The sequence below is a fragment of the Entelurus aequoreus genome, linkage group LG12, assembly GCF_033978785.1.
Source record: "Entelurus aequoreus isolate RoL-2023_Sb linkage group LG12, RoL_Eaeq_v1.1, whole genome shotgun sequence".
NCBI classification, from domain to species: domain Eukaryota; kingdom Metazoa; phylum Chordata; class Actinopteri; order Syngnathiformes; family Syngnathidae; genus Entelurus; species Entelurus aequoreus.
Window position 1 is genome coordinate 12,380,204 of NC_084742.1, and position 19,088 is coordinate 12,399,291.

Here is a 19,088-nt window from a genome sequence, read left to right on the forward strand (position 1 = left end):
TGATGCCTTCAGTGACAATGTAAATAGTCATGAAAATAAAGAAAACCCATTGAATGATAAGGTGTGTCCTGTACTATATATATATATATATATATATATATATATATATATATATATATATATATATATATATATATATATATATATATATATATTGATAGAACTTGCTTTGGTTTTTGGCTGGGACTAGGGATCTTGGGCTGGAAAAGGTTGGTGACTACTGCTCTAATGCTTGGATGTCGTGTCCTTTTAATGTCCTGTCACCATAACTGGTGAGTGGAGTATGTGATGGGGTGAAATGTCCATACAGTTTTTACTGCCTCGCCTTGCAACAGCTGCCTTTTATATAAATTATTTTTTTAATTCCGACTTCCTCCGACGGCCTCGATTCTTTCCTTCCTCTCCTTTCTTTTTTTTTTCCCCCTGCAAGATAAAAACTTAATTAGCTGCACAAACGAGGACGGAGATGAAATAATGAGGGCCTCTACCTCTGCACCAGCCCAAACTTTGTTTCCACTTCCTTGACCTTAATAGCAGCAGCCTCATGTGACCGTCTGAGCATCGTATGCAGGCCTTGTCGCTCCGCATTCGTCAGTCCAATGGAATGGTTCCTCGGCAGACAATAAACAGGCGTGCTGTGTATGCTGGCTGTGGACCAGGAGAAGAACTTCCTCCTCTTCTCCTAACACAACACATTTCTTTTGGGGTATTGTGTCACGCCCGCAGAGAAAACATTATGACGCTAATTTATCGAATTGAATAGGCTTAACAAATAATAATAATCATAAAATAATACAGTGATTTTCTATACATAAATAGTGGATACAAGTTGTAATAAATTCCGAATAATTGTGTATGTTAAATATCAAAATGAATATTTTCAATGATTATTTGCTATGTTTTACTTTACAATGTAATCATATATTTTTAGTACATTTAGTACACTGCGAAAAAAAATCCATAAAAATCCTGATAAAATTCAGAGCTGCCATTGTTTTACTGGAGCATTTACTGATTTTTTTTTAATATCCATCCATCCATCCTTTTTCTACCGCTTGTCCCTTACAGGGTCGCGGGGGGTGCTGGAGCCTATCTTATATATTTTTTGCACACTCTTGGCATTCTCTTTATGAGCTTCAAGAGGTAGTCACCTGAAATGGTTTCCCCCCCACAGGTGTGCTTGAAGCTCATCGAGAGAATGCCAAGAGTGTGCAAAGCAGTATTTAGAGCAAAGGGTGGCTATTTTGAAGAAACTAGAATATAAAGCATGTTTTCAGTTTTTTCACCTTTTTTTGTTACCCCCGTGACCCCGAAAGGGACAAGCGGTAGAAAATGGATGGATGGACATAACTCCACATGTGGTCATTCATAGTTTTGATGCCTTCAGTGACAATCTACAAGGTAAATAGTCATGAAAATAAAGAAAACACATTGAATGAGAAGGTGTGTCCAAACTTTTGGCCTGTACTATATATATAATACATTTTTATTGAGTCGCACTGGAGTATAAGTCGCATTTTTGGGGGGAATTTATTTGATAAAACCCAACACCAACAATAGACATTTGAAAGGCAATTTAAAATAAATAAAGAATAGTGAACAACAGGTTGAATAAGTGTACGTTATATGACGCATAAATAACCAACTGAGAACGTGCCTGGTATGTTAACGTAACATATTATGGTAAGAGTCATTCAAATAACTATAACATATAGAACATGCTATACGTTTACCAAACAATCTGTCACTCCTAATCGCTAAATCCGATGAAATCTTATACGTCTAGTCTCTTACGTGAATGAGCTAAAAAATATTATTTGATATTTTACGGTAATGTGTTAATAGTTTCACACATAAGTCGCTCCTGAGTATAAGACGGCCAAACTATGAAAAAAACTGCGACTTATAGTCCGGAAAAAAAACAAACTGCGACTTATATTCTGAAAAATACGGTATTATTTATTTTTGTATCATTGTAGATATAGAATTTGTAGCACAACATATTTGTGAAATTCATCCTCATAGCACCCTTTTTTGGACTGTTGGATTTCTTCTCAAACATGTTGTTGGAAAATGGACATCATTTTGTGCCATACATATCCTGCCTAGCAACAGATGACCGCGCAATAATGCCCACCTTTTCGTGCCTTTTTTTTTTTTTAACTAAATTTGACTCTGTCTTATTCTTTCTCCTCCCCTAGCATGGATGCGGCAACTTTATCCGGGTGGTGCAGCCGTACAACAGAACCCACTTGTTCATGTGTGGCAGCGGCGCCTACAGTCCCGTGTGCGCCTACGTCAACAGAGGGCGCCGACCCGAGGTGGGCAAACTTGAGACTGGTGCTGGTTTATCCATCCGACAGTGCGTCACTTTGATTCGAGACAAGGTTGGAGCATGGACGGCAGATGGTGGTGCTTTTTTCACCATGGCAACAAAGCCACCCCGGTCCCCCTCGGCACATGGCGGGATTGTGGGGGCTAAAGCCAGTCATTGTAGAGAATTCCTCCCAGGTTCGATGCACACGTTCCTGACAGACGGAGGTTGGCTGGAAAGTCCATCATTAAAGAAGAAGAAGCCGTAACGTTTGTTGGCAGCTTGAAGAAAATATCCCCTGTGGAATATTTTCTTTACGCTCCCAGTTATGGTGGAGTGCAGCAGCCTGATTAATTCTGCAGCTTCCTTAGGAAGACACAGAAAAAAGACATCTCAACAACAAGTTATTTTCTTCCATATTTATTGCCGTGAGGTCACGACATCTCCTCTGCCCTGACACAGGAACAAATATTTCACGTTGACTCAAGGTCCGAGTCCGGAAAAGGGAGGTGCTCCTTCAACCCGCAAGTCAACACCGTGTCCATCATGCTCAGTAGGTGACGTCTTCTTCCTTGAACACCTCACGCATGCTCTTGTTTATGATTTCATTTTGAGAATGTCAAAGACTTTTACACTCTCTCTTTCTCGCGTTTGCCCCTCAGACCAGGAGCTCTTCTCCGGCATGTACATCGACTTCATGGGCACGGACGCGGCCATCTTTAGGAGCCTCACCAAGAGGAACGCCGTGCGCACCGACCAGCACAATTCCAAGTGGCTAAGCGGTGCGGCTCGCAGGTCATATTTTGTCCGTTTTTTAGCGCGACTTATGGAGGGTGTTCTTCCAATCAGAGCCGGTCTTCATCGACGCCCACCACATTCCCGACGGCACCGACCCCAACGACTCCAAGCTCTACTTCTTCTTCCGCGAGAGGCTGACAGACAACAGCGGCAACACCAAGAACATCCACACCATGGTGGCCCGAGTGTGTCCAGTAAGCGCAGCTCATCACTCCATCTGCAGCTGTCCTATCTAGTATATCACATGTATCTACCCAGGTCTAGTTGAGAATTGACACTAGAGCTGTCCTATCTAGTATATCACAATGTGTCTACCCAGCTCTAGTCGAGAGTTGACACTAGAGCTGTCCTATCCAGTCTTTATCATACATTATTAACTCAGCGCTAGTTGAGTTGACACGAGAGCGGTCCTCTCTAGTCTTAATCACAAATGATCTACCCAGCTCTAGTCGAGAGTTGACACTGGAGCTGTCCTATCCGGTCTTTATCATACATAATTAACTCAGCGCTCGTTGAGAGTTGACACAAGAGCTGTCCTATCTAGTCTTAATCGCAAATTAACTATCCAGCTTTAGTCAATAGTTGACACTATAGCTATCCTATCAAGTCTGTATCACAAATCATATGTAGAGCTTTAGTTGAGAGTTGACACTAGAGCTGTCCTATCCAGTCTTTATCATACATTATTAACTCAGCGCTAGTTGAGTTGACACGAGAGCGGTCCTATCTAGTCTTAATCACAAATGATCTACCCAGCTCTAGTCGAGAGTTGACACTGGAGCTGTCCTATCCGGTCTTTATCATACATAATTAACTCAGCGCTCGTTGAGAGTTGACACAAGAGCTGTCCTATCTAGTCTTAATCGCAAATTAACTATCCAGCTTTAGTCGATAGTTGACACTATAGCTATCCTATCAAGTCTGTATCACAAATCATATGTAGAGCTTTAGTTGAGAGTTGACACTAGAGCTGTCCTATCCAGTCTTTATCATACATTATTAACTCAGCGCTAGTTGAGTTGACACGAGAGCGGTCCTATCTAGTCTTAATCACAAATGATCTACCCAGCTCTAGTCGAGAGTTGACACTGGAGCTGTCCTATCCGGTCTTTATCGTACATAATTAACTCAGCGCTCGTTGAGAGTTGACACAAGAGCTGTCCTATCTAGTCTTAATCGCAAATTAACTATCCAGCTTTAGTCGATAGTTGACACTATAGCTATCCTATCAAGTCTGTATCACAAATCATATGTAGAGCTTTAGTTGAGAGTTGACACTAGAGCTGTCCTATCCAGTCTTTATCATACATTATTAACTCAGCGCTAGTTGAGTTGACACGAGAGCGGTCCTATCTAGTCTTAATCACAAATGATCTACCCAGCTCTAGTCGAGAGTTGACACTGGAGCTGTCCTATCCGGTCTTTATCATACATAATTAACTCAGCGCTCGTTGAGAGTTGACACAAGAGCTGTCCTATCTAGTCTTAATCGCAAATTAACTATCCAGCTTTAGTCAATAGTTGACACTATAGCTATCCTATCAAGTCGGTATCACAAATCATATGTAGAGCTTTAGTTGAGAGTTGACACTAGAGCTGTCCTATCCAGTCTTTCTCATACATTATTAACTCAGCGCTAGTTGAGTTGACACAAGAGCGGTCCTATCTAGTCTTAATCACAAATGATCTACCCAGCTCTAGTCGAGAGTTGACACTGGAGCTGTCCTATCCAGTCTTTATCGTACATAATTAACTCAGCGCTCGTTGAGAGTTGACACAAGAGCTGTCCTATCTAGTCTTAATCGCAAATTAACTATCCAGCTTTAGTCGATAGTTGACACTATAGCTATCCTATCAAGTCTGTATCACAAATCATATGTAGAGCTTTAGTTGAGAGTTGACACTAGAGCTGTCCTATCCAGTCTTTCTCATACATTATTAACTCAGCGCTAGTTGAGTTGACACAAGAGCGGTCCTATCTAGTCTTAATCACAAATTATCTACCCAGCTCTAGTCGAGAGTTGACACTGGAGCTGTCCTATCCGGTCTTTATCATGCATAATTAACTCAGCGCTCGTTGAGAGTTGACACAAGAGCTGTCCTATCTAGTCTTAATCGAAAATTAACTATCCAGCTTTCGTCGATTGTTGACACTATAGCTATCCTATCAAGTCTTTATCACAAATCATATGTAGAGCTTTAGTTGAGACTTGACACTAGCATTGTCCTATCCAGTTTTATCACAATTTGTTAACTCTTTACTAGTTGAGAGTTGACACTACAGCTTTCCTATCTAGTCTTAATCATACATTAACTATCCAGCTCGTTGACACTAAAGCTATCCTATCAAGTCTTTATCACAACTTCTAGTTGAGACTTGACATGAGTGTTGTCCTATCTAGTTTTTAATCACAATTTGTTAACTCATTACTAGTTGAGAGTTGACAATTGAGCTGTCCTATCTAGTCTTAATCACAAATGATCTATCCAGCTCCAGTCGATAGTTGACACTTAAGCTATCCTATCAAGTCTTTATCACAAATCATATAGCAAACTTTCGCCGCGACTTGATCCTAGAGTTGTCCAATCCAGTTTTCATCACAATTTATTAACTCATTACTAGTTGAGATTTGACACTATAGCTGCCCTATCTTGTCTTGATCAAAACGTATTTACCCATTTCTAGTCGAAGGTTGACACTGGGGTTGTCCTAGCTAGTCTTTATCACAAATGATCTACCTAGCTCTAGTCGAGAGTCGACACTAGAGCTATCCTATCTATTTTTTATTGCATATTAAACATACAGCTTTAGTCTAGACTTGACACTAGAGTTGTCCTATCCAGTTTTTATTAAGATTTATTAACTTGTTACTAGTTGAGAGTTAACACTAGAGCTGACCTATCTAGTCTTAATCACAATCCAGCTATCCAGCTCTAGTCGATAGTTGACACTAGATCTGTCCTGTATAGTCTTCATCACATCGACCCAGCTCTAGTCGAGAGTTGACACTGCAGCTGTCCTATCTAGTTTTTTATCACTGTTTATTTATCCAGTTCTATTCATGAGTTGACAACAGAGCTGTCCTATTCAGTCTTTATTACAGTGTATTAACTCAGCTCTAGTCAGGAGTTGACACTATGGCTGTTCTATCTAGTCTTTATCACAATCCACCTACCCAGCTCTAGTCAAAAATTGTCACTCTGGCTGTCCTAGCTAGAGTTGATCACAATTAACTACCCGGCTGTCGTCGAGAGTTGACACAAGAGCTGTCATACCTACTTTATGGGCCTGTTCTTGTTGTTATGTTGGGCTTGAGATGCTTGTCTTCCTGGCAGAGCGACATCGGAGGACAGCGCAGTCTGGTCAACAAGTGGACCACCTTCCTCAAGGCCAGGATGGTGTGTTCCGTCCTGGAGGAGGACGGCACCGAGACTCACTTTGATGAACTCGGTGAGTCTCTGCTCTGTTTTGAATTCCAAGGCTTTTGTAGTCCTGAAGGTCCTTTTGCTTTCTCCGTAAACAAGCCACGGGACTTCCTCACTTTATCCGGGATTTGGACCCCGGGACTCGACGGCTGCCATAACACGTCCTCTGTTGCTCCTTGGAAGCTCATATTGCTTAATACACACACACACACACACCCCGCCTTGCAGCTCATCACTACATCTGCAAACGCATCCATTGTTTAAAGTGTGTTGGACGCGTTTTGGCAACAATGCCTGTAGAAGGAAGATAAAACTGAAGACTTCTCGTGTGTCTCTCCTGCAGAAAGTGTGTTTTTGCTGGAAAGCGATCATCCCAAAGGCCTCTTGGTGTTCGGGGTCTTCACATCCACAAGGTAGCAAATTCCTGCACGCTTTGACTGGAAAGTTTGATTCTGATAGTGCCAAACAAACACTACGGATCATAGGCAGGGAAAACTTGTCTTTCCTTACAACCGCAGCTTTCTGAATCTGCTACAAAATGATCGACTCATAAGTATATTATGCTACCTTTCACCAGCTTTGCCTACAGTTAGTAATGCCAGTGTTCTTTTGACCCATTGTTATAGTACAGACGATCCATAACGTTAAGTTAAAAGTTAAGTTAAAGTACCAATGATTGTCACACACACACTAGGTGTGGTGAAATTTGTCCTCTACATTTGACCCATCCTTTTGTTCACCCCCTGGGAGGTGAGGGGAGCAGTGGGCAGCAGTGGTGCCGCGCCCGGGAATCATTGTTGCAACTCAGACCAATTTTAGCTAGCTCAAGCAATGTAGATCTACTCAATTGCTATCGCTAATTTTTAAAGATGTCCAACAATCTCGGCCGATTGATATAATCAGGCGATATCGCCATAAAAATGAGATATCAGATCATATCGGTATCAATTTTTCTGACGATAATAATGACACCAAATGAATGGATGATTCTCTGTATGTATAATCACGTGACCTTCACCAGTCAAAGATTCGATAGGACAGCTCTCATGTCAAACAAAGCTAGTTTAATCAGTTCCTGCTCATAGACGAGATATACCCATCTCTAGTCGAGAGTCAGCACTAGACCTGTCCTATCATTGCAATTAATTTATGTAGCTCTAGTCAAGAGTTTACACTATCGCTCTCCTATCTAGTTTTTTTCACAATTTATCTACCCAGCTCTAGTCGATGGTCGACACTGGAGCTGTCCTATCATCACAGTTGATTTATCTAGCTCTCATCCAGAGTTTACACTATGGCTGTCCTATTTAGTCTTGATCAAAATGTATCTATCCAACTAGAGTCGAGAGTCGACAATAGAGCTTTCCTAGCTAGTCTTTATCAGAATTTATCTATCCAGCACTAGTCAAAAGTCGGCACCGGTGCAGTCCAATCTAGTCTTATCACAATTTATCTAACCAGTTCTAGTGAAGAGTCAACACCAGTGCTGACCTATCTAGTCTTTATCACAATTAATCTGTCCAGCTTTTGCAGAGAGTCAGTATAGAACTGTCCTAACTAGTCTTTGAGCATGAGCCGTAGAAGTCTGCTCGGACAAGCTGAACAGTTCAGTTGTGTTTGATTCAATGCCCTGAGAACACAATAATGTCCTGCATGAATGAAGTTACTCACAAGCATGATGACATCATCAATGTGCGCCGTGCTCCAGAGAGCAACGGGCTCGCCAGCACAGTATATCCACGGTCTGGAATATTTCACATCTGAGTTGTAAATATTATTATCAGTTGATGTTTTAATCCAAAAGCATATCCGATATACGCAAAAAAGCCAATATCGAGCACCACTAATAATTGTCCTTTGTTGTGAGGTCACTTGTTGCTAGGCAGACTTTTCAGGGCAAAAACATATGGACTATTGAAACTCAAAAGGTAATAAAAACGCAAAACTTACACTCAGTAACACAACCGATAAAGGACAGGGTGAACGAAAAAAAACAGTTGAAGTGATTTGTGGTTCAAAAATATCAAAAAGTCAACTTGATTGATCGCAAAATGTCACAGCTGAGATACAATTTTAGCTAGCTGCTGCAACAGGATGATTTCCCCTGCTCCCACTTGTTGCTAGGCAGAATTTACAGGCCGCAATCATGTGCACCCCTTGAACTCAATAGTTGTTTTTGAAGGGACATAAACCAGTCATATTGACCAAAATGTGGACCGTAGTCCAGTGAAAAACATGTCAACAATAAAATGGGTTTAGCCACTAACCACTTTTTTTAAATGATTGAAATATTATGCCATAGGCAGCCCTGATTGCTTCTGTCCGAGCGTATCGTGTGTCAGTCTGGATGAGCGTGGCAAATTCTCAAGGCGGGTCACTCGATCCTTCTGTTTTCATCTCTAATTGAGTCGGTATGGTCGTCCCCAAGTGGCGCTGGCACAGCGGCGGCCTCACCAAAGACCCTCGCTATCCGCCGTGTCCGACAAGCTAATGCGGCCAACCCAAACACCGCAAACGCTGCTTGTTATTCTTTAGCACCGCTTTATTCCTCTTAATCCTTTTTGCACAATGCGCTTCTGTTCCTGCTGCGCTTTGAAGCGAGGAATACGAGGTGAACGACTATTCTCATGACCTCAGAGAAACTTTGCAAAACCGCCCTTCGGTCTTTTCTCTCGTCTTAGCTCCGTCTTCAAAGGCTCGGCGGTGTGCGTGTACAACATGGCCGACGTCCTCACCGTCTTCAACGGGCCCTTCGCTCACAGGGACGGACCCAACTTCCAGTGGGTAGCCTTCCAGGGACGCATCCCGTACCCGAGGCCTGGGACCGTAAGTTTACGCTCTGTTTTTTTTTCCTTTTGGGAATTTACAGGGATTTTACGTGTCATAGTCACGATTTTCTTAACAAAGTTTGTTGGTTCTCATGAGAACATTACATTTCCTTTATAAAGACATTTCACTGAGTCCACGCTTGTTTAAATCTGTCAAAATAAACTGACATCTATGTCTTTTTTCAACAGTAAATTTAATGAAACACATATTGAACTAGGAAAAAATGTGTATTGGCCATCTTGGGCAAATTCCTTTCAATTTTGTACAAGGTTCCTAAACTGAACATGACTCATTCAAGTAACACAACTGAAAGTAACAATTAGCGTAGAATTAACAAATACATGAAATAGAGCTACAGACATGTATGCTAATAGCATGTTGACACTAAGTACATTACAGTGGTTAAACTAAATTATTAAAAATAAATAAAATAACATAAAAAAAATAGTTTAGGCAACAGGACTGTGCTGAGATATCATAGTTGAATTATAATCAAATACCTACAAAAAGAAATGAGTGAATTATTTTTGGTCTTCTCATGGCCTGCAGAGGATCTGAATGACGCAATTTCCTGTGGACCATTTTGACAAGTGGAATATTCCCCATTTTTTGAGGGTAGGATGAGGGGAAGTAATGTGTTAGCTTAATAGGACTAGTAAAAACCCAGGAACCGACTACAGTGTGAATTGTAAAAGAAAATAAACTTAAAGTATAGCTGGGATAAGAAGTAACAGAAAAATGTAAAAAAATAAAAATCAGAGCTCCCTGAACTGTTTTACTTTTAGTATGTAGTTTATATATGTATATATGTAAAATTGTGTGTGTGTGTGTGTGTGTGTGTGTGTGTGTGTGTGTGTGTGTGTGTGTGTGTGTGTGTGTGTGTGTGTGTGTGTGTGTGTGTGTGTGTGTGTGTGTGTGTGTGTGTGTGTGTGTGTGTGTGTGTGTGTGTGCGTGTGTATGTATATATATACACATAAATATGTGTGTATAGATGTATAATTATAAATGTATATATATGAGTATACATATATATGTGTATGTATATATATGCATGTGTGTGTGTGTGTGTGTGTGTGTGTGTGTGTGTGTGTGTGTGTGTGTGTGTGTGTGTGTGTGTGTGCGTGTGTATGTATATATATACACATAAATATGTGTGTATAGATGTATAATTATAAATGTATATATATGAGTATACATATATATGTGTATGTATATATATGCATGTGTATGTGTATGTATATAAGTACATATGTGTGTATATGTATGTATATAGGTATGTGTGTTAATGTATGTGTGTATATGTATGTATATAAATAAAAATACATATATACATGTATGTGTGTATATATATATATACACTACCGTTCAAAAGTTTGGGGTCACCCAAACAATTTTGTGGAATAGCCTTCATTTCTAAGAACAAGAATAGATTGTCGAGTTTCAGATGAAAGTTCTCTTTTTCTGGCCATTTTGAGCGTTTAATTGACCCCACAAATGTGATGCTCCAGAAACTCAATCTGCTCAAAGGAAAGTCAGTTTTGTAGCTTCTGTAACGAGCTAAACTGTTTTCAGATGTGTGAACATGATTGCACAAGGGTTTTCTAATCATCCATTAGCCTTCTGAGCCAATGAGCAAACACATTGATTGTACCATTAGAACACTGGAGTGATAGTTGCTGGAAATGGGCCTCTATACACCTATGTAGATATTGCACCAAAAACCAGACATTTGCAGCTACAATAGTCATTTACCACATTAGCAATGTATAGAGTGTATTTTTTTTAAGTTAAGACTAGTTTAAAGTGCTTTTCCTTCAAAAATAAGGACATTTCAATGTGACCCCAAACTTTTGAACGGTAGTGTATATATAATATTATATTTATTTATTAATTTTGTTGTCTTGTCCTTTACCTGTCCCCACAATGTCCCCCTCCATCTTCAATCAATCTATCAAAGTTTATTTATATAGCCGTTAATCATTGTGATTAAGGGATACAAATAAACTTTGATTGATTAATCACAAGTGTCTCAAAACGACATCTTCTTTTTCTTTGCTCTTTTTTCTCTTTTGTAAAATAAATCTGTTCAGCATATTTGGGCATCTGAGTGGCTGAATAGGACTGATCAAACTTTTTTTTTGTCTTACTTAGGACATCCCGCGGGACAGATTTTGGGTGCTTGTTGGCCGGATATAGTTTGGGGCCCCCTGCTTTAAATGCGGCTACTGCCATCTTGTGGAGTCAGTAAAATATTATATTAGTGGGTTGCCTACAGCCACATCTGTAGTTTTAGGGATTTTATGTACCATTTTGTAATAAATTCTCCTGCATCTCTTCACCTTGTTCGGGTTGTTGACTTGTTCCCCCCTGCCCCTTAGTGTCCCGGCGGCGCCTTCACACCGGACATCCACACCACCAAAGAGTTCCCGGACGACGTGGTTAACTTCGTCCGCAACCACCCGGTCATGTTCAATGCGATATACCCTATCGGGAGGAGACCTCTGGTGGTCCGCACAGGGGCCGACTACAAGTACACGTCGGTGGCTGTGGACCAGGTGGCGGCGGCGGATGGAAATTACCAAGTACTGTTCTTGGGCACCGGTAGGAAGACTGAATTTTGACTATCTTAGAATGGGAAAAAGGGACACAAGTGCTGGTGTTTGATCAGGCAGCATTTTTGTTTCTCTAGGCCAAATTTTTGAAGAGCAGCCAGCACACTTTTCTTTTTTTCTTATCAGATATTTTCCATGTAACAAAATGCTCCTCTTCATCCAGACAAAGGTACCGTCCAGAAGGTGATCGCCCTGCCCACCAACCACTCCCTGCATGAGGATCTGATCCTGGAGGAGCTGGAAGTCTTTAAGGTTGTGTTCTTTCTTTTATCACTTTCCACAATCACAGAGGAGGAGGAGGAGGAGGAAGGTTTAGGGGCAGGCAGACAAAGATGGACGTTTTAGTCGGGAGTCTGCTTGTTGTCTTGTGAGCAAGCTTTGCTGTTTTAGCTCAGCAAATTTGTCATGAACTTAAGCAGCTGGAAACCGGGCTGTTCTCCCAAAAAGCATGCTAGGTTGCATAGCCCTGAAGGCGATAGTTACAGTTCCATCTTGGAACTCTTCTACTACTGAACCGCTGCGCACAAAAGAGTGAAATACGTCAAAACATTTGCCCCGACCGTGTTGCCCAGGGACGCACGGTCGGGGTAGGCAGCTGAGTCAGAGCCTCACTTGTTTTGATGAAAAATCAAAACAATAGGAGGGGCGTAACGGTATTATAAATACCACAGTATTTCTGTATGAAAATCATCACAATAATACCGTGAGGTGTAACAGTCAGTGTGGTTTTTTCATCTCACAAAATTCCCTGCGTAGTGCGAGCGTGTGGGAGGTCGTCAACGTGAGAGAAAGATTGTTTTTTTTGGACATTTGTTGAGGGTTTCATTCAAATCCATCCATAACTTTTTGAGTTATGTTGCTAGCTAGCAGACAGACAAACAAACCCTGGCGAAAAGCTCAACTGCTTTATACTGCAGGGCAAAGTCGCCGCCTTCGTCTGGAGTGTTTCCAAGATGACACGTAAAGCCGGTCAGAAGTTGTGATGTTTCAACCCACTTTTTTTTTTTGTCAATAACATTGAATCAACTTGTCGTTAAATGGATTTATTATCCTTTTTTGAAGTAGGAACAAACAAACAAAAGTTTCATGACACACACTGCGGGGAACACAAGTAATATAAGAAGCTACTTGAAAAAAACACCACCCGGAAAATATATTTGATACAAAGGAGGCCAAGCATCAATTTGTGAGGTATTTACATTATCCAACGTTACATTGTCAGCTATCTTTTTTTGAGAATCAGCAATTTCCAAAGCGATGTCCACTACAGAGATAGAAAGATAGATAGATAGATAGATCCCCCCCCCCCCCCCCACACACACACACACACACACACACACACACACACACACACACACACACACACACACACACTATAAAGGTTTTAAGTCTTTTTTTTGGTCATATACCACAATAATGTCATACCGTAGGCTTAATATCGTAATATCGTACTGTGAGATTTTGATATCGTTACATCCCTAAAATATAAAAAGAATAATTAATAAAATAAGTATTATTTGGTCTTTAAACTGCATTATAAATGTATTGTCCGTATTATTTCAAACATTCTTTAACATTTTCTTCACTAAAATGTTTTACATTTGCACATTACTTGATCACATAAAGTGTTATTATTATTATTATTATTATAATTACTATTACTATTACTACTTTTAGAAATAATGTCCAGGAAAGCAATGATGTCGTCGCCAGAAGATGAAAACACTTTAATTGTGAAACATGTCATATTTTGTGTGTTTTTAATCGTATTTAAAAATGTTATCAATCCGGATTATTATTCAAATATATTATTAATATATAGCACTGTATACAGCACTATTCATAATGTTTCTATTTTATTTGTTTTGAACTGTATTTCTATGCTAAATCCTACATTATTGTTGTCATAGGTCATTTTTTTTATTTGAAAAATACTATAATCAAGTTTGCATGTTCTCCCCGTGACTGCATGGGTTCCCTCCGGGTACTCCAGCTTCCTCCAACCTCCAAAGACATGCAGATGGGGATAGGTTGATTGGCAACAACAAATTGGCCCTAGTGTGTGAATGTTGTCTATCTATCTGTGTTGGCCCTGCGATGAGGTGCCGACTTGTCCTGGGTATACCCCGCCTTCCGCCCGAATGCAGCTGAGATAGATACACATAGTTTTAATATCTAATTATATTAATTATTAAATACATATTAACTACATTAATATAATATATATATATATATATATATATATATATATATATATATATATATATATATATATATATATATATATATATATATATATATATATATATATATATATATATATATATATATATATATATATATTAGGGGTGTGGGAAAAAATCGATTCGAATTCGAATCGTGATTCTCACGTTGTGCGATTCAGAATCGATTCTTATTTTTTAAAAATCGATTTTATTTTTTTTATTAATTTTTTTATTATTTATTTTTTTATTTTATTTATTTATTTTTTTTTAATTAATCAATCCCAACAAAACAATACACAGCAATACCATAACAATGCAATCCAATTCCAAAACCAAACCCGACCCAGCAACACTCAGAACTGCAATAAACAAAGCAATTGAGATGAGACACAAACACGACAGAACAAACCAAAAGTAGTGAAACAAAAATGAATATTATCAACAACAGTATCAATATTAGTTACAATTTCAACATAGCAGTGATTAAAAATCCCTCATTGACATTATCATTAGACGAGGTGGCGACTTGTCCAGGGTGTACACCGCCTTCCGCCTGATTGTAGCTGAGATAGGCTCCAGCACCCCCCGCGACCCCGAAGGGAATAAGCGGTAGAAAATGGATGGATGGATGGGTTTATAAAAAATAAAAAAGAAGAACAATAGTGTCACAGTGGCTTACACTTGCATCGCATCTCATAAGCTTGACAACACACTTTGTCCAATATTTTCACAAAGGTAAAATAAGTCATATTTTTGGTTCCTTTAATAGTTAAAACAAATTTACATTATTGCAATCAGTTGATAAAACATTGTCCTTTACAATTATAAAAAGCTTTTTACAAAAATCTACTACTCTGCTTGCATGTCAGCAGACTGGGGTAGATCCTGCTGAAATCCTATGTATTGAATGAATAGAGAATCGTTTTGAATCGGGAAAAAAATCGTTTTTGAAACGAGAATCGTGTTGAATTGAAAAAAAATCGATTTTGAATCTAATCGTGGGACACCCAAAGATTTACATTCCTAATATATATATATATATATATATATATATATATATATATATATATATATATATATATATATATATATATATATATATATATATATATATTTTTTTTTTTTTTTTTTTTTTTTTTTTTTTTTTTACATATTGTGTTATACTTAACATGCATTTTTTTTTATCCCAATGTGGCCCCCAAGTCAAAAAGTTTGGTCATCCCTGGGATAAATTAACCCTGCCATTACAAACATATTAGATGGTGCCTGTGTAACTAATGTAGTGAAGCCTGCTTGGGAATCCCCGTCAAACCCCTAAAGTGTGTTCCTACTTCCTTGAATGTCTAATATAAAAAAGTAATAATAATAATAAGCCCTGTGTTAAATGTGTGCTAAACTGCTGAACCATCTTGTGTATTGCAGAGCCAAGCTGCGGTTACAAACTTGAGAATCTCGCCTAAAAAGGTAAGTGTTCCCTCCAGAATCTTTTATTGTCTTCATGCGTTTCTTTGCTTCTCTCCAGTGCCATTTAGCCCCGCCCCCAGGCCAGGAAATAATAAGCCTGAATTGTGGCGGCACTGCTGCGTCCACTTAGGAAGACAAACATGGCGGCAGGCTGACCTTTGAACTGTTTGGTTTTGCAGCAACAGCTCTACATCAGCTCGGAGTTGGGGGTCTCTCAGGTCTCTCTGCACCGCTGTCACGCTTACGGCTCGGCCTGCGCTGACTGCTGCCTCGCCAGGGACCCCTACTGCGCCTGGGATGGCCTCAGCTGCTCCCGCTTTTACCCCAGCGGGAAAAGGTTTGACACTTTTCCTGACGCCATCTCTGCTTGGCCACAACACCTGAACACCTGCATCGGTTTAATGCAAACTCCCCAAACTTTTTCACCAAGTACGACCTCAGAAAACCACCATAACGACAAACATTAAAATACAGTGGCCTAGTAGGCCTAATTATTCATTAAAAACAAGGTAGAGGTTTTATTTAACAAGTATATTGAATATTTTTGGCCACTGTAACATTACACACAGTTTGAACAGTAACACTTAAAGGCCTACTGAAACCCACTACTACCGACCACGCAGTCTGATAGTTTATATATCAATGATGAAATCTTAACATTGCAACACATGCCAATACGGCCGGGTTAACTTATAAAGTGCAATTTTAAATTTCCCGCTAAACTTCCGGTTGAAAACGTCTTTGTATGATGACGTATGCGAGTGACGTCACTAGTTAAACGGAAGTATTGGTACACCTTTGAATCCAATACAAAAAAGCTCTGTTTTCATCTCAAAATTCCACAGTATTCCGGACATCTGTGTTGGTGAATCTTTTGCAATTTGTTTAATGAACAATGAAGACTGCAAAGAAGAAAGTTGTAGGTGGGATCGGTGTATTAGCGGCTGGCTGCAGCAACACAACCAGGAGGACTTTGACTTGGATAGCAGACGCGCTAGCCGATGCTAGCCGCCGACCGCACGGATGATCGGGTGAAGTCCTTCGTCCTTCCGTCGATCGCTGGAACGCAGGTGAGCACGGGTGTTGATGAGGGCTGGCTGGCGTAGGTGGAGCGCTAATGTTTTTATCATAGCTCTGTGAGGTCCCGTTGCTAAGTTAGCTTCAATGGCGTCGTTAGCAATAGCATTGTTAATCTTCACCAAGCTGGAAAGCATTAACCGTGTATTTACATGTCCAGGGTTTAATAGTATTGTTGATTTTCTGTCTATCCTTCCAGTCAGGGGTTTATTTCTTTTGTTTATATCTGCATTTGAGCCCGATGCTACCACGTTAGCTCCGTAGCTGAAGTGTTTCGCCAATGTATTGTCATGGAGATAAAAGTCACTGTGAATGTCCATTTCGCGTTCTCGACTCTCATTTTCAAGAGGATATAGTATCCGAGGTGGTTTAAAATACAAATCCGTGATCCACAATAGAAAAAGGAGAAAGTGTGGAATCCAATGAACCCTTGTACCTAAGTTACGGTCAGAGCGAAAAAAGATACGTCCTGCACTGCACTATAGTCCTTCACTCTCACTTTCCTCATCCACGAATCTTTCATCCTCGCTCAAATTAATGGGTTAATCGTCGCTTTCTCGGTCCGAATCTCTCTCGCTGCTGGTGTAAACAATAGGGAAATGTGAGCAGCACTCCAGCTTGTGACGTCACGCTACTTCCGGTAAGGGCAAGGCTTTTTCTTATCAGCGACCAAAAGTTGCGAACTTTATCGTCGTTGTTCTCTACTAAATCCTTTCAGCAAAAATATGGCAATATCGCGAAATGATCATGTATGACACATAGAATGGATCTGCTATCCCCATTTAAATAAAAAAATGTCATATCAGTAGGCCTTTAATTTCATTAAGTAATTTTTTGGCATACCACTAGATGGACCACTAGTGGTACACGTACCACAGTTTGAGAATCCCTGGTTTAATGTATACGTCTCTAGATCCCGAATACAAGACTTTTTCATCATCTTCAGGTTATAGTATTTTTTTGTAGTAGTACTTCTGCAGTACATCATGAAGTATAAATATTGTTAATAATATATAATAACACTATGAAATTAATGATCATAGAAATATTGATTGATTTATGTATTTTTTTAAATATGTATTAAATATTTGTATTTAATTTTGTATTTTAAATATGTTCATCAGTATTAATACAATAAATCTAATTACAAAATTGTAATAAAAATGTACAGGTTTTTTTTCCTATTTTATATGTATTATTATATAATTATTTGTATAAGTGTTTAATACAACAGCTATATCATGAGTTAGATAATTAAATAAGTAACATATTTTAATATTAATACAATAATATATAATTTTTTGAATATTGTATCATAATAATTAAACTACTTTTTAATATAAAATATAATTGAATTATTATTACTATTATTATTTTCACGATGTTTACTACGGTGTTTATTGCTATTCTTATTATTTGGTTGAACTTATTTTACAAAAATTAATTATGTATCACTAACAAAATGACTACCGGTAATAAAGACATAAATATGTTGCAGTAGTATAAGAAAATAATAAATACATAATAGGATGCAGTATTGCAGGACAATAAATCAATACATAACAAGACTCAGTACTGCAGAAAAGGAATAAATAAATACATGATGAGATACAGTACTGCGGGAAAATAATAAATAGACACATAATGAGATGCAGTACTACAAGAAAATAATAATACATAATAGGATGCAGTAATAGAGGAAAATAATAAATAAGTACACAACAGAAGGCAGTAGTACAAACAAATACTTAAAAGGATGCATTTCTACAAGAACATAATAAGATGCAGTACTGCTGGAAAATATTAAATAAATACATAATCGGATGCAGTACTACAAAAAAAGTACTTAAAATGATGCACAACTACAAAAACATATTAAATACATAAGTTGCAGTACTGCAGGATAATAATAAATAAATGCATAACAGGAGTCAGTACAAGAAAAAATATAAATACTTAAATGTGTGCAGTCCTGCTGGAAAAAAATTAATACATACAAAATATAAATACTTAAACGGATGAAGTACTGAAAAAATAATAAATACATAATAAGATGCAGAACTACAATAAAATAATAATACGTAATAGGATGCAGTACTACAATCAAATGAATAAATACATAATAAGATGCAGTATTATGAGAACATAGTAAATACATACATTATAGGATGTGGTACTGGAGTAAAATAATAAAGAAACACATAATAGCATGCAGTAATACAATCAAATGAATACATACATAATTGGATGCACTATTATGAGAACATAGTAAATAAATACATTATAGGATGTAGTACTGGAGTAAAATAATAAAGAAGCACATAATAGCATGCAGTACTACAA

The 19,088-nt window shown here is 38.6% G+C and overlaps 1 protein-coding gene across 4 annotated transcripts in view; it reads left to right on the forward strand.

Moving 5' to 3' along the window:
• sema3c (sema domain, immunoglobulin domain (Ig), short basic domain, secreted, (semaphorin) 3C) overlaps positions 1 to 19,088 on the forward strand; it is an 89,671-nt gene that overhangs the window by 67,369 nt on the left and 3,214 nt on the right. For all 4 annotated transcript variants that reach the window (XM_062064727.1, XM_062064728.1, XM_062064730.1 and 1 more), the window contains 11 exons: positions 2,202 to 2,321; positions 2,777 to 2,867; positions 2,977 to 3,096; positions 3,164 to 3,306; positions 6,449 to 6,563; positions 6,882 to 6,951; positions 9,220 to 9,364; positions 11,746 to 11,968; positions 12,143 to 12,231; positions 15,627 to 15,668; positions 15,848 to 16,005. In XM_062064727.1, the coding sequence (XP_061920711.1) occupies positions 2,202 to 2,321; positions 2,777 to 2,867; positions 2,977 to 3,096; positions 3,164 to 3,306; positions 6,449 to 6,563; positions 6,882 to 6,951; positions 9,220 to 9,364; positions 11,746 to 11,968; positions 12,143 to 12,231; positions 15,627 to 15,668; positions 15,848 to 16,005 (1,316 nt within the window). The remainder of the gene's footprint in view (positions 1 to 2,201; positions 2,322 to 2,776; positions 2,868 to 2,976; positions 3,097 to 3,163; positions 3,307 to 6,448; positions 6,564 to 6,881; positions 6,952 to 9,219; positions 9,365 to 11,745; positions 11,969 to 12,142; positions 12,232 to 15,626; positions 15,669 to 15,847; positions 16,006 to 19,088) is intronic.